The 16,947-nt window shown below is 33.1% G+C and overlaps 1 protein-coding gene across 1 annotated transcript; it reads right to left on the reverse strand.

Annotated features, from left to right (window-relative positions):
* Positions 1–2,775: 2,775 nt before the first annotated feature.
* On the reverse strand, positions 2,776–8,486 carry LOC112026310 (metacaspase-1-like). The gene is given in 6 exon segments (XM_065762435.1): positions 2,776–3,016; positions 5,013–5,207; positions 6,674–6,794; positions 6,875–7,205; positions 8,026–8,109; positions 8,112–8,486. Coding segments are annotated over 6 exon segments (1,146 nt in total). The 5' UTR covers positions 8,467–8,486; the 3' UTR covers positions 2,776–2,956.
* Between the last annotated feature and the right edge of the window lie 8,461 nt (positions 8,487–16,947).

Below are 16,947 nucleotides of genomic sequence, written 5' to 3' on the forward strand. Positions count from 1 at the left end.
ATCACTCATCACATCGGCCATTTGTAAAAAATTTTGTAAAATAATTTGTATCTCTAGTATTATTTTTATTTTATTGGTCACATCAGCATTTAGTGTACCAATAGTACACTCCATCTGCCACGTAGGATATTTTTGATAGTTAGATGATGGTAGAGACTAAAATGAAACGCGTTTTTCATTTTAGAAACCAAAATAAAAATAAGATTAAAATGTAGAGACCAAAGTGGCCAAATAAATATCAGTCATTCATTCATTACTTTGAAGTTCGGTGGATTTATTAATTTTGAAAGACCTTTATTTACGGTGTTCATGTTTGAATCGTAATATTAATTTTTACTCATCAATCATGTATCACCCATCCAACCCACTGCCAAATAAATCAAAATAGAGTCTAGTTTGGACAATCTAGACTCTGGTAGAAGGCACCATGTGAGCCGCACTGCCAAATAAATCAAAATAGAGTCTAGTCTGGACAATCTAGACTCTGGTATAAGGCACCATGTGAGCCGCACCGCCTAAGTCTATCCCAATCAACGAGAGTGACACATTGATGCAGCCCCACCATCTAGTACGTTCATTCTGTCAGCAGCTCTTGCTCTCTTACTCATTTCTCTACTTTACTCTTATTTCTTTAATTTCTCTCTATCTATTTTTTTTTTTTTTTTTTTTTACAATATAGAATTTTTACTTTAACATAATCTAAGTGTATATGTGTGTGGAGCTCTCTCTTGAAAACTTGAACCCTGACCTTTGCCTCCCACATGCATTTATACTTGTGGAGTGACCATTATACCAGTTAATTTCTCTCTATCTAACTCTTTAATCTTTACCTACTCTATGTGTTGAATGGTTGACAGTTTGTATTGTTATCATTGTGATTTTTTCCTTTTCCTTTTTTATTTTTATAGAATTTTTTTTTAAAATTTTAGAATAACACTATTTATAGAAATTAGGAAGATAAATGAACCAAGCTGAGTCAAGTTTTAAAAAATTCAGGCTTATTTCGAACATAAGTCGAGCTCAAGCTCATTACTAAACAAGATTACATATTCAAACTTGGTTCATATGCCTATTGAGCAAGTTCGAGCTTGTTCGCGAGCTACTTGGACACATATAAATATGTAGTATTATTAATAGTTAAATTGAGCCATCATGGTCACAAGTTTCTTCACGAACACATTATTATGTTTGAACTTGACTCATTTTATAACCGAGCCTAAAGTTGGGCATGAGTCTAGCTTGTTTACTAAATAAAAGAACATAAACAAACTTTTTCTCAAGTTGAGCTTGAGTTGTACAACTTGATTCATTTACTGTCTTAATAGAAGTTATGACTTATATCAATACTCGTATTATAGAAAAATAGCCTTATTGTAGCCAACCAAACTCAAAATTCACTCACATCAGGTCATATAAAGTTTTGTAAAAATATATCGTTGCTATTGTAACCATGTAAATTTATACCGATATTACTCATTTTGCATTTTATTTTTTATTCTTTATATATATATATATATATCTTGAGAATGAAGGAAGAGAGTGGATGATGGTTGTTGTATGTGAAAAAAGAGAACCAATTAAAAAAATCAAGAAAAAAATTGATTTTTTTTAATGAAATGTAATGTAAAATAGATAATGGCATAAATGCACTTTTAGTCCCTACATTTTGAAGTTTTTCCATTTTAGTCCCTAAATTTTATTTTTTCCACATTTAGTCCCTAAAACCAATTTACGCTTTTTATTTTAGTCCTTCGAGCCCCATTCCGTCACCAATTAACGGGGGAACAGACGGGAGCTATAAAATATTATTATTTTTTNTTTTTACCGTTCTCTCAAAAGAAAAAAAAAAAAAGAAGAAGAAGAAATATGGAGATTATGTGTAGTGGGTTCGGTTAAAATTTCAATAATAAATCATTATATTGATTTGGTGCCATTGAAACTGATGATTAAAATCTAGTTACAACTATATGGGCGTTTCATTGAGTAAATATGGATAATTTTTTGAGGAAGCGCATTCTAAATTGAGAGAAATGATGCAAGCCATGAATCTTGATCCATTGAGAATTATATATATTACTTGAGCCCAATCCATGAAAAAAGAGAAACGAAACATGAGTTTATTTCTTCATGTACATAACATACGGGGGTCATAAGCCTAATCTATGGAGTAGAAAAAATGTGCGCCACGAGCCCATTACAGAAGTGATGAAATATGGGCCGTGAGTTCTATTTGTGATGTAGCAAAATATAAGCCATTCTTTTAGCTATGAGGAACATGCACAAAAAGCCGATGCCATTTGAATAGAGTTCTTGACTTGGACATAAGATATGGTTTTTTGCCCAATTTCTTATATTGTGTTGATGTGGCCTTCAAATGGGAATTAGTGAACGAATAAAGAGCTGACATGTGGCTATGACAAAATAAGATAATAAATAGCGATCTTAACACAATATACAAAAAAATTCTATGGAAGGTGATCCCAAGTTGTTATTGACAATCTTATGAATAAAATTAGATTTAATTACACATTTAGCCCTTAACATTTTTCCCATGTTTCAAAAGGATCCTTATCCTCTGGAGTGTCTCATTTCAGTCCTTATGCTTATAAGTTCATGTAAAAAAGGTTCTGCTGTTAACTCTACTTTGATTTTATCTATCTTCAAACAGATATACAACAAGCAAACAAAGTTTTTAAATAACCAATCTCTTTCCTCATTTGCTACTATAAAAATCCCTAAGATTTCCCTGAACAATCTCAACTCAAAATTAAAGTAAGAGTAACATCATAGATGTTTTTTGACACAAACTTAAAAGTACAAGTACTAAAATGAAACATTTCAAAATATTAGGACTGTTTTAAAACATGAGACAAAGTTTGAGGACCAAATGAGTAATTAGATGATAAAATTCATTGCTTTTGAATAGTAGCTCACCCATAGCTAATGGTAAACTAAGTTATAATAAAAATTGCTTTGAGTAAATGTCGAACTTCTCTGATGATGATAATTGAGGCTCCTGCAATCACAAAGTAATTATAGCATTACTTTTTGGAGAGAGAGAGAGAGAGAGAGAGAGAGAGAGAGAGAGAGAGAGAGAGAGAGAGAGAGAGAGAGAGCAATTCCCCCCTCCTAGAGGAATTTTAGTAATTTGGTTGTGGAAAATTTAAAAATTAAAAGATTATGTTATGTGTTCATAACTGAACTAATGATAATGGCTATTTGCTCATTTTCAATAGTTAAGAGGGGACATTGCTTTAATTTTATAGTTTAAGGAGGAATTGTAAATTGCCCCAAAGATAAAAGGGGAGAAAATATTGTTTTGAAACCTAATTTGTTCAAAGAATTAAAAAAAAAAAAAAATGAAAGATTTAAGGTTTTTGAGGTCAGACCAGGGTTCAACCAAGGTCAAACCGTGACAAAATAAAAAATATTTATTTATTATATATATTAAATAAAATAGTTTGTAGCATAGAGACCGAAGAAGTTGACCTACTTTAATGGTTAATGTGTCTATCATAGTTTCGAGCATTGGGGACTTGGGTTCAAATCCCTATGCCATATAACTATTTTATCCAATATGAGAGAGAGGAAGGGAGGGTTGTAAACTAGAATGGACCCGCATTTAGACCTAGGCTAGGAGGCCCATGGCCTTCCTAGTCCTTGAATTTTTTCCCCTTTCTAAAAGGTATACCTAACCCCTTGTAAGAATTTAGTAAGTGCAAAATTACTAAAATAAATGGAAATGACCAACAAATCCGTCCTTATGATTTTTTTTTTTTTTTTCAAAAAAGGTTAATACATAAATAGACACAAGTGATATTGGTGAGCTAAACGCTTTGTAACTTAACTAAAATCTCATGATATTTTTAATGGATATATTTAAAATTGAAATTCCCTTTCTCTCAACTATTGATTTTTTTTTTTTAAATGTCATGTCGTATATATTGAAGACATGTGATACTATCATATTGAAGGTACCAACCATCTCAAGAAGTACTCTTAGGGCTAGTAATACCTTGAGGTGCCCCCATTTCTTCATTCTCTATCTTTGGAATTAATTTTGAAAAAAAAAAAAAAAAAACTTCTATAACAATCTTATTAATGATTTTATTTTCTTGACTAAAAAATGCTTCAACTTTGAGATGGGAAAATATATTATTTCATTTATTTTATTAATTTCTGTGTTTGAAATAATGAAACCGTAGGCTAACTATGTATGTCCTATGTTTGGGTGTTGATATAGCTTTAAAAAACCTAAACAAATTATGCTAAAAAATCCATCTTTTTTATTAAAGTTTTGATGATAAAAAATACTATTGAATAGTTTCAATAGAGTTAAACTAGAGAAGTGATATTTTTATTACAAATTATTTACTTTTTTTTTTTCATTTTTTAAAATTATATTTTTCTCACATTGTCATTGTCATTGTCGGAGTCATCAATTGATCATTTTTTTTTTTACTTGCAAAGCTTTTTATTTTATTTTGTATAGAATTAAGTGCCCATATAAAATATGATAACATGATTTTGTTTTTATAAGAGAGTTTAAGGTAGTCTCTAATTTTGGAATTCAGGAAACTACTGTGAAATTAAAAGAATATCAAGTTATGTTTTCATATATGATTAAAGTAAAATGTGTTAAGAAACAATCATTCTATTATCTCTTTTATTTATACTTTGTTATTAACACCAAATATAGGTTAGTTTTATTTTTTATGTACTTTATTTTTGAATCTTTGTTTAATTCTTATTCTTAAATGGTGAAATTTTTATCTTCATACTTCGGCCCCTCCAAAGGGGAAATCCTAACCCTTTCCCTAATTGTAAATTTCTGTGGATTATTATTATTTTTTTAATTTATCACTATATTTTACATTCTGTCAATATATATATACACACAGACATACACACAAACTGTATATAAGAATTAATTAACTAGCTACATTTCTTTTTTTGTGGAGAGAATCAACCAACTACATTTACCAAGATAGTAAATACTATTATACTAATACCTGTGATAAGTCTGCGCCTAATACTTTATTAATGAGAGATGCAATTGGACCATTGAGGCGTATTCCAGTTTTGGCCTCACGAATTTGTTGGCGTATGGAATTAAGCAAGCGGCCATAAGTTAATCCAGGTTCACTTTGCACAGCTTGGATGAAGCAGTAAGTCAAGGCACCTGTTGAAGCCTTACCTGCCAAAGCCTGCACTTGGAAGTTGGATACTAAACAAATATTATCCATCCGATTAATAAAAGAATATTTTTTCTCTAAGTGTTTGCTTTCAATTATGTTTGTCAACCTTGACCATTTTCACTTTTCATAACTTCATTATACATGGATTTAAGATTAGGAAATACGCTGTTCATAGACTTTCATGTGATTGCAATCACATATAGCATAAAAAGCTTTCTAAAAGGCGTGTATATGATCACTTGACTACCCATATTATATATATAATTCGTAGGGGGATGGAACCCTGTACATCTTCATTTGGAAATACGAAAACGTGTCGGTTAAACTACAAGAGGCTCGTGACTGTCCAATCATGTTATAATAATTCGGCAAATTCTTCGTTTATTTTTTATTTATTTATTTTTTTCTACATGGGATTTTCACAAACACATGCATACCCAACAAATGCTTCTTGATATAGAACAGATAGTACATGCCTTCCTGGAGTAGCAAGGGTGTAAGAAGTTACAACGTAAAATCAAAATGGGGGTGTTAGTAGAGGTCATCGGGGTGATAGTGTTAGAATTGCATAAAATTTGGTAGGTTGAAGAGAAATGATGTTCTGATCCAGATTCATGAATGTCGCCAAAATTTAGGTGAATTCCTCCATTAAGGCTCCGAAAACAGTGTTTTTGCTATTTATAATAATATTTGTTTTTCCTTAACAAATTTTAGTTCAAAAGTCAGATAAGGTCTCATTTGTTTTACGACCCTTAAGGTTAGTAGTTTATGATTCTGCATTTAACTCAATTTTGCCATTTTGGTAAATTTTGGTATTTTGTCATCTAATGGCGTAATCAGTGTGAATTAGGGTTTTAGATTTATTTATTTTTTCTCAGTATTTATATGTTGTAGCCGTTAGAGGCAAATCAGACAATTATTAATAAACACAGACTTTTGTCAAATTATTTCTCTGGTAGATTCTAGTTTTCTTCTTCTTGTGAATTCAGGGAAACCCTTTATGGCTTCGAGGTTTACTACAAGGAACTAATAGTTTAGTTTATATTCCATCAAGAAAGTATCGTGTGTGTTTTCTTTAGGCTTCCGTGACATCATTTCCCATGTTTCAAAATAAATCAATCTAATAGCCAAGACTTCTCAATTCTTCCTTTATAATATTCTTGCAATCTCTTGTGAATGCCAGCGGATCACAGATATATATATATAAATCAATAGTGAAGCAACGACATGGAGGATTTAAAAGATGGAGTGCACTTTGAAAGCAATCACAATCCTTGATAGCAATTAGAAAGATGCAAAAAATTTTCTCATTGGCTAGGAAAACCAACAGTACTACCCTATTGCCAAATTAGTATGTTCATCTTATCAAAAAAAAAAAGAAGTATGTGTTCATCTCTGATTTTAAACTGTCAGATTATTTCGGGGTGTAGCTATCTAAATCTATAGATATATTGTTGAAGAAGTATATAACTCACAGTTGTGTCTGAAGCAGTCTGCTGATCATCACAAGCACCGAAAGAGATCGCTAGCCCACCACTGGTGCCTTTATAAAAACTTGGTGTATATGTTTGAAATTCCCATGTGTATACTCCTTCCCTGCTCCAACACAAGAATGTACTTCTGTTTTCAATATGATCAACTAATCAATAATCATTACTATAAAATAAGTATCATACCGATTCATCCTGCACAGGAAAGGCAAATCAAGTACGGTTCCACTATAGCAGGCATCGATAATGGCATGAAGTTTGGCACCACGGGGTATTGGCCTAACGATGGTGTCATTCACTTCATCATCAATTATCTTCCCCTGAGTCTCATAGTCAACAGGGCATAGTGTTTCGTCGTACCCATCAATCTCATCCATGTTTTTGTCACGCTCCCTTGAGCCATGGCCCGAGAAATGGAAGACCAATGAATCACCTGACTGAACCCCCTGGACTAACCATTTTAAGGCCATTCGGATGTTATGTTTTGTTGGGATCCTAAGTGGGTCTGTCTCGTCCTCTGTAGGTTGTTCAAAATGTTAGCAGGAAGGATACGAATAAATAGCATAATTTACTTTTGTTTCTCTTTTGGTTTTTCGTTTTGAGAAGGTAAAATATTTATTTTTTATCCAGATTCCCTTGAGACCGCGAGTCACTAATCTTGTTATTTTAGAAAGATTTCAGAGTCCAGCTATTACTAGGCTAGAATTTGAAGTGCTAGTTAGTTAGTTTGTTGATTACGTTCATGATTTAAGATTAGAATTCTATGAAATATTGAAATAAAATTATTTCAGTTCAAACGTAACTATCAGATATTGGCCCCTAGCTAAAATCATTATATATAATGATAGGCTCACTTGCATTTTCATTGATCTACAGGTTCTTAACTTAGAATGTTACTCCTAATTGGTAACTAGGTGACAGCTTAGACATTTAATTTGTCAAAGAAGCTTATAAGTTGTTAACTAATTTCTCATGAAATTAATGTCCTTGAACTTCCTTTGTTTTTTATAGTTAAACGCAGTCCACAACATTTACATCAATTGAGATATTGTTTATTCCAAAGATGGTTGGTATAAAACTTCTTTTTGAAAGGAGGATGTTTCTTTTCAATGAGGAGAATGAGTTGAAAATTGATGCTGTGGATTGTGTTGTTACATCAATATTACAAGTCAGTACTTGTATGAAATTGTTGATCCTAGCTTTGGAATGTATGTGTGAACTAACTGTGTGGTCCTGACTTTTATCAGCACAATATAGAAAAATTTAAACATCCAAATGTTTTTCCTAATTATTTTGAACTGTCATTTCAATTAACCATTAGGTCCTCTAATTAGTACCTGTGAGTATGAGTATGGACTCGTTGGGAAAACCCATCTTTTCCACCAAAAAGTATCTCATGCACCTAACATCATTCACACTTCTTTGAGTTTGTAACTACGCCCATAATAGCTCACTCCACATAGAAGGGCTCGCTTCCTCCCATGCGCGTTAGGAGGCGTCAATGGTGGTGATGGTCGTGGTGGTGGCAGCTGAGGATAATAACCATAAACTTGTGCATTCCATGCTCGATAGCTGTTTACCGATCCAGCAACCACTGTATTGACAAGGTCTTTAAACCGATTTGCTGTATGGCTAATTGAGTCCTGGACTTGAACCCAACGATCATTTGATCGAACCCGAGTTATGCCATTGCATACAGAACATTGAATGCTTTTGGTTTCTGGGGGCACAAGTAGTTGCACCCCACACCAACTGCACCTTTCACTTTTGCCTTCCATCACTTAATATTCTGTATACAACACCTAATGGTGCTAGACCCAGTTCCTGAGGATTTTAAAGTGAACCATATATGCAGGAATCATTTTTTGTACCATATGGTCAATATTCGGCACTTAATTAAGGGAATGGTGGAGAATTAGATTCTTTCTTCTTTGGATGAAATTTCTTTTACGTGATTCGATTCAATATAGCTAGATTTGAAGGCAGGCCAACTAGCCAACTGTTTGCGTGTTGAAAAGTAGTGACATTGATTTACAAACAAATTAGTGCTCGTTTGGATACCAATAAAAAATTAAAATTATTTTACTATTTAGCTTATTTTTGCTACTATTCATGAGCCCACTATACTTTTTGATATTATTCATGAGTCTCACTATACTATTTCAACTAACTTTTACATTTATTTATAGTATTTTCAGTAATAAGTTTTTAGTTTTGGCAAAATAAGCGGTATCCAAACAAATCCTAAGTGTTGCGTGTTGAAAAGTAGTGACACTGATTTACAAACAAATTAGTGCGTGTTTGGATACCAATGAAAAATTAAAATTATTTTACTATTCAGCTTATTTTTGCTACTATTCAAGAGCCCACTACACTTTTTTATACTATTCATGAGTCTCACTATACTATTTCAACTAACTTTTACCTTTATCTATAGTACTTTCAGTAATAAGTTTTTAGTTTTGGCAAAATAAGCGGTATCCAAACAAACTTTAAGTGTTGCGTGTTGAAAAGTAGTGACACTGATTTACAAACAAATTAGTGCGTGTTTGGATACCAATGAAAAATTAAAATTATTTTACTATTCAGCTTATTTTTGCTACTATTCATGAGCTCACTGCACTTTTTGGTACTATTTATGGATCTCACTGTACTATTTCAATTAACCTTTAGGTCTATCTATAGTACTTTCAACAATAAGTTTTTAGTTTCAGCAAAATAAGTGGTATCCAAACAGACCCTTAATGTGTCATGTTATATTTCTCTCACTAAGCCTCTGTTTGAATACCAATGAAAAATGAAAATTATTTTACTATTCAGCTTATTTTTGTTACTATTCATAGGTTCCATTACACTTTTTGGTACTATTCATAGACCTCACTATACTATTTTAGTTAAATTTTACCTTTATCTATAGTACTTTCAGCAATAAGTTTTTAGTTTTGGCAAAATAAACGGTATCGAAATAGATCCTAAGTGTATGTTTGGCATTGATGAAAGTTGCTAGCTTATTTTTCTATTCAACTTATTTTTGCTATTATTTATGGGTTCCATTGCACTTTTTGGTACTATTCATGAGTCCCACTGTACTATTTCAGTTAATTTTTACCTTTATCTATAGTACTTTTAACAAAAAAGTTTTCAGTTTCAGCAAAATAAGTGGATCCCAAACAGATCCTTAAATTGACCAATTTTTTAGCTTATTTTACTAAGCCTCCATTTGAATAACAATGAAAATATTTCCCTCACTAAGCCTCTATTTGAATACTAATGAAAAATGAAAATTATTTCACTATTCAGCTTATTTTTGGTATTATTCATGAGCTCCACTGCACTTTTTGGTACTATTCATGGTCTTATTGTACTATTTCAGTTAACTTTTACCTTTATTTATAGTACTTTCAGATTTTCAGTAATAAGTTTTCAGTTTTAGCAAAATAAACGGTATCCAAACAGATCCTAAGTGTATGTTTGACATTGATGAAAGTTGCTAGCTTATTTTACTATTCAGCTTATTTTTACTACTATTTATGTGTCTCATTGCACTTTTTAGTACTATTCATGAGTCCCATTGTACTATTTCAGTTAAATTTTACCTTAAAGTTTTCAGTTTCAGCAATATAAATAGATCCCAAGTAGATCCTTAAATTGACCAATTTTTTAGATTTATAGAAATAAACTATATATAATTTTTTTTTTTGTTCTTATCTTCTTCTATAATTTCTAAGTCAATAAAAAATTCTTCAGTTAATCATTTTATTATCAATATATTTTTTTACTATTTTTTTTACAATTTATTTTTACAAAAAATGGCAACAATAATTATTTATTTATATCTTTTAGATCTATAAAAATAGATATTTGTGACAAAAAATTCTCCTATAATTTCTAAGTTGATAAAGAATTAAAAATCTTAAATTGGTTAAAATATAAATTCGTCATATAATCTTTATGATTAATTTAACTTAAATTTGATTACTAAGGTTTTTTTTAATTAATAATATATATATTTTTGTTATTTTAAAAAGGTTTTTTTATTAATAATATATATTTTTATTATAAAATAATGTAACTCCGAAACACTCTGAAACGGTACGCCGAAATAGGCTAGTACCGAAATATTTCATTCCAATGGACAAACCGAAATGGGGTACGAAACGGTATTCATAACAATGCTTTCAGTAATAAGTTTTCAGTTTTAGCAAAATAAGCGGTATCCAAATAGATCCTAAGTGTATGTTTGACATTGATGAAAGTTGCTAGCTTATTTTACTATTCAGCTTATTTTTACTACTATTTATGCGTCTCATTGCACTTTTTGGTACTATTCATGAGTCACACTGTACTATGTCAGTTAATTTTTACCTTTATCTATAGTACTTTCAGCAAAAAATTTTCAGTTCTAGCAAAATAAATGGATCCCAAACAGATCCTTAAATTGACCAATTTTTTAGATTTATAAAAATAAACTATATATAATCTTTTTTTGTTCTTATCTTCTTCTATAATTTCTAAGTCAATAAAAAATTCTTCAGTTAATCATTTTATTATCAATATATTTTTTTACTATTTTTTTTACAATTTATTTTTACATAAATTATATTACTACACAGTCATATATAAGAAACAAAAAATAGCAACAATAATTATTTATTTATATCTTTTAGATCTATAAAAATAGATATTTGTGACAAAAAATTCTCCTATAATTTCTAAGTTGATAAAGAATTAAAAATCTTAAATTGGTTAAAATATAAATTCGTCATATAATCTTTATGATTAATTTAACTTAAATTTGATTACTAACCATAAGAAACAAAGGATTGCAATCTTATTTGTTCATACCGAGTTACAAATTTTTTTTTTTTTTTTTGGATTAAGTAAAAAAAATTGTAAACAACATAATAAGTATTTTTTTGGAGAAAAAATTAATAAATATTTGATTTAAACGTAAACACCTTCTTGTTTACCTATAAACTTCTACCCAACTTAAAATTCTATATATAATGGTGGAGTTTATATATATATATATATATATTCTTCCATTCTTGTACATACCGCACAACTTTTTGGTGTATTCTCCCATTCGCCTAACTACTCTACCTATTAATAGGTATGAATTTGCCTCTTTTTTAATTATATTCAAATTGAGTAGGTTTTGTTCATGGGTGTGGGGGCATTTTCGTTGTGTGTTGGGTTGGGCTGCATCCCGTGGTAGTAGGCCCGAGTATTCTAAGTAAGGGAGTTGAGACCGGTCCAACTGCAACTCAATTTGGTTCGGCTTGTGCACAAATGTTGAGTCCAAGTCTGAGGGAAGACGTAGCAAAGTGGGCTTATCCTCTGTTTTTGCCGCAGAAGACTTTTCTCTAGTTTCTGCAGCGGGATTGACTTTTCTGCTATGCAGCAAACTTTCTGCCATGTAGTGAAGCTGTTTGTTGTACAATAGAGCTTTCTACTGTGCAATAAAGTTTCCTGCCGTAAAGCCTTCTGCTGTGCAATAAAGTTGTCTGCTGTGCTTTAAAGCCTTCTGCCATGTGAATGACTACTCTTCATTTTTACTGCAGATATACTTTTCCACTTCCTTGGCCCAGCTTATGCGCAAACCACACAACGTCTGCTAAAGTCTGTTTATAAGCTCACAACAGGCAGAGCCACTATTAAGAGGTTATGGCAAGCAGATATAATATAGATAATGTAAAGAAAGTATAGTCACTATTTCTTCCACAATAAGTAAAGTAAATGACTTAAAAGGCCTCACATTCAAAGAATAAAACTTAAACAAGGGGTAGAACGGGGTTAGTAGAGTTAAAAGAATGGGTCTACCGCACTAAGTATTACTGCGGGACTCTAACCAGGGAAGGGAAAACTGCTCCCTCAATGCAAGTAACTTCGAAGGAGAAATTAATTGTTTTGAGAGGCCAGCTCCAATTGGTATGTGCCCGAATATAAGTCGTTTTTTCTCCAATGGAGAGCAAGGCTTGCTATTGAGGGAGAGAGGGGGTTAACCTAGACATGGCAAAACGGGCGGGTCGGGTCGGGGTCGGGTCGGGTCAATCGGGTTACGGGTCACGGGTCAAAAACGGGTCACTTTAAGCGGGTCAAAATCGGGTTCGGGTCAATCGGGTTGCGGGTCGGGTCGGGTTGACCCGTATTTTTCACATGAATTTTTTTTTATTTAATTTTTATATAGAAAACAACATGTATCTGTCATTTGGAAAGTTATGCAACAAATTACTTAATGTAAAATGCATTATTTTGAATTCACCACTTATATCAAGAATGAACTCAATTAAACTTATTAATACTTATTCAACAATTTTAAAATTATACAAATCCTAACATTACTATCTAAAACAAAATAACACAAAGATAAGTAAAACAAATACACAAGTTTTATTTCTGCACAATATCAACATTCCAAATATAAAACAAAATTACAAATGACTTATTGGATAACTCATTTGATAAAGAATAAAAATATATAAGAAATTTACAATCTTGAAAATTAATTTTATAATCTATTATCAGTTGTGGTTGACACTCTATTTCAATTTGAGATATACTTTAAAATTTGATTGCTTACTTATTTATACATGGTCTCTTTTATGAATATCATATTATTGTTAAGCAACACACACTCTAGGATATATCATAATTTATTTTGAAAAGCTGTTTATTTTGGACATAAATTATTAAAAAATAGGTCTAAGTATTCATAATTTATGCTAATTTGATACTTTAGCTTCACTATTTTCACACTTGTGAATATTTCTTACATGTCTACAATTTTAAATCTATTTTTAACTCTACTGTAACCAGATTATCTTGACATGTACTTTACTATTTGATATCTAAAAATATTCACTCATTACAGAATGTTCAACCATTAATCTTTCAATTAATTTGCATATAGTTATGTAAATGTATCAATTGTTTCCTTAAAGTTCACAATAAACAATTAAACCAATATTGTCTTAGTTTTACTATTTTTTTTACCAAAAAAAAAAAATTTTAAAAAAATGGTTCGGGTTCGGGTCGGGTCGGGTTGACCGCAAAAAACACGGGTCGGGTCACGGGTCAACCCGTTTTTGCTTCGGGTCAAAAAAATCGGGTTCGGGTCGGGTATTTTTCGGGTCGGGTCGGGTCGGGTCAGAAAATTCTGACCCGTTTTGCCATGTCCAGGTTAACCCATTTAAGTGCATGCCTGCCATAAAATACTCTGTTTTTCCTTCTTCCTCTTCTGTTCTTTTGTTTTATCTTTTCTCTGTTTTCTTTCTTAGAATTCTTGCCTTTCTTTTTTCCTTTTTTCTTTCTTTCTTTTGTTTCTCCTCCCTTTTTTTTTTTTTTTTTCTTTTTTAATTCCCCCTCTTTTTGTATACAACTACGGGTCTCTTATATAGAGCCTGCCGTGACCGATTTTACTGTCTAGCCCTTTAATGGCCCTTGTTTGGTATGGGAGCCTTTTACCGATTACTTACCAAGTCAATGGTTCTGACTACCACCATTGACCTGTAGCTTTTAGACAATGAAGGTTCTTTTTCTACTCGTCTAGTGTGTACGCTTTCCCTTTCGGTCTCTCATGGCATGCACTTAGTGGTTCTTACCCAGCCTTACCACTTTTGGGTGGCATGTCATCCTAGCAGGACTGTGCCCACCGAAAGAGCCTGAGTAAGAACACAAGAATGATTTCCACTCCTCTCTCAACCGCTAGACCGTGCCCTCACCCATGACCTCACCCTTTCCCATAGTGGCTTGGTATAGATTGGTGATGCCTGGGTCATACGCATGCTTTACCTTCTTGATGTTTCATACGTTTGCCGAGGTCTGAGAATGGGTGTGCATATCCTGCCGTGCGCTTTTTGGCTTTTTCTAGTGTGGGTTGCATCTCCAACGTTTATGACTTGTTCCTTTCTTGGGAGGTTGGCCTTCTGGATCATTGGTCCTTCCTCTAGTTTGGGTGTTTCTTTGTGGCTTGGCATTTCCTACCATACCAGATTGTTGTTCCTGCTACTACACTTTCTGTCGTTCCTCGTTTCTTTTCACCGTGCTTCTTCATATCAGTTTTCACCCTATCTTTTTTATACAAAAGGATTTGGCCTTTATGGGCCAAGTAATGTTGACCGGATCAAAAGGGTCTTAGGCCCAATTTATCTTTATCTGCAAGTCATCCTGCCAGAGAACTATATTTCCGCGCAGATCTGTATTTGCTGAAGAACCGTATTTGCAATATTTTGTATTCTGCGGCAATAAAGCCTTCTGCCAAGAATAGGGACATGTGTCTTATCTGTCGAAGCCATTCTGCCAAAGAACTGTATTCTGCGGCAGACTTGTATTCTGCAGCAGATTTGTAATTTGCTGCAGATTTGGGTTTTGCTATAGATTGCTTTCACTTGCACTTTTTTCTTTGGAAATTTCTTTCTCTTCGGTCTTTCTGTGGGTCTTTAGCCTTGCTTCTCATTGGGCTTTCTTCCTTATGGCACCTTGGGTACAGATTTGCAAAAAAGGGCATCAACAATGGGTTGCATTTTGTTTAAGCTATTATTTTTTTAATTCAAAAAGATAAATAAAAACTCATTCATATACTTAAATTCACAAATTTTGCATTAAAAGTTGATAGGTGGATTATGGAATTCATAATATTCAACTTTTGTACTCATTTGTTCTCTCTTACAATAACTGGTTTAGGGCTTTTTTTTTTTTTTTTTTTTTTATTTTTTTATTTTTTCATTTATGAATTGTCAACTTTTTCATACTCATTTTTTCTTTCCTACCAACAAGTTTCAATTGCATACTTATACTTTCATCTCTCTCTCTCTCTCTCTCCCAAAGTCAAAGAGGAAACAATCATGTATGTTCTTCATTTTTTTTTTTTACTTTTATTTCTTAATTTATGATTTGTATTATTTCTTAATTTTAGATTCTAATAAGTTTGATTATATTTTTAATATTAAATTTCAAATTATTGTTGTGGGCCCATGGGCTGATAGCCTCGGCCCATCATGTCACAGGCCCAAGGCCCAGGCCGAGGAGCACAGGCTATTCAGGGCTAAAGTGGGGGAAAGCCACTTTTCCCAATCCACACCAGGACCACCTTATCCTCGGCCTGACAAAGGTGATTTTGGGGAGAGACTAACCCCAAAGTAAGCTGTCTCTCGCATTTAATGCACTCAACTAACCTCCCTGGCCGCATTAATGGGGAGGTAACCCCTTGCAGGATAACGTTGATCAGAGTGAACCACTTGAGTACCGATAAGGCCTCTGATGGGACGGACGGCCAGAAGAAAGGCAAATAGATGATCAACAGATGGAAGGAGGAGGATAGGAAGATGAAAACTATAAAAGAAAAGCTAGTAAAGTAAAAGGAAGGGGGGGAAAAAGGGAGAACAATAAGGCCTCCTCGGCCCGGCCGAGGAGCATCCCCCATTTGTAAAGAAACTCTTAGCATTTTTTATAAGAAAAGTTCATGCATGGTGATCGACGGCCAGCACCTAAACCTGTCAACCCACTCTCTATAAATTTATTGTTTGGGCTTATTGGGCTGAAAACCCATCACTCAGGGTCAATCCAAATTGAGTCCTTACAAATTGGCGCCGTCTGTGGGAAGNTAAAACTACACACACCATTATACCTGGGTACTAGACAGAACCAAGGTATTGCATGGTCCTCGGATCCAAACTTATGGGGAAACTAGATACTTACAGGAAAAATTGAAGTGGTAGACAGAACCAAGGTCTTGCATGGTCCTCGGACCCAAGCCTATGGTAAAACTACACACACCATTATATCTAATACTTACAGAAAATTGAAGTGGTAGACAGAACCAAGGTATTGCATGGTCCTCGGACCCAAACCTATGGTAAAAACTACACACACCATTATACCTGGGTACTAGACAGAACCAAGGTATTGCATGGTCCTCGGACCCAAACCTATGGTAAAACTCACACACCCATTTATACCTGGTACTAGACAGAACCAAGGTATTGCATGGTCCTCGGACCCAAACCTATGGAGAAACTAGATACTTACAGGAAAATTGAAGTGGTAGACAGAACCAAGGTCTTGCATGGTCCTCGAACCCAAGCCTATGGTAAAACTACACACACCATTATATCTAATACTTACAAAAAATAGAAGTGGTAGACAGAGCCAAGGTATTGCATGGTCCTCGGACCCAAACCTATGGTAAAACTACACACCCATTATACCTGGTACTAGGCAGAACCAGGGTATTGCATGGTCCTCGGACTCAAACCCGT

The sequence above is a fragment of the Quercus suber genome, unplaced genomic scaffold (assembly GCF_002906115.3).
Source record: "Quercus suber isolate HL8 unplaced genomic scaffold, Cork oak 2.0 scaffold_458, whole genome shotgun sequence".
Classification (NCBI taxonomy): Eukaryota; Viridiplantae; Streptophyta; class Magnoliopsida; order Fagales; family Fagaceae; genus Quercus; species Quercus suber.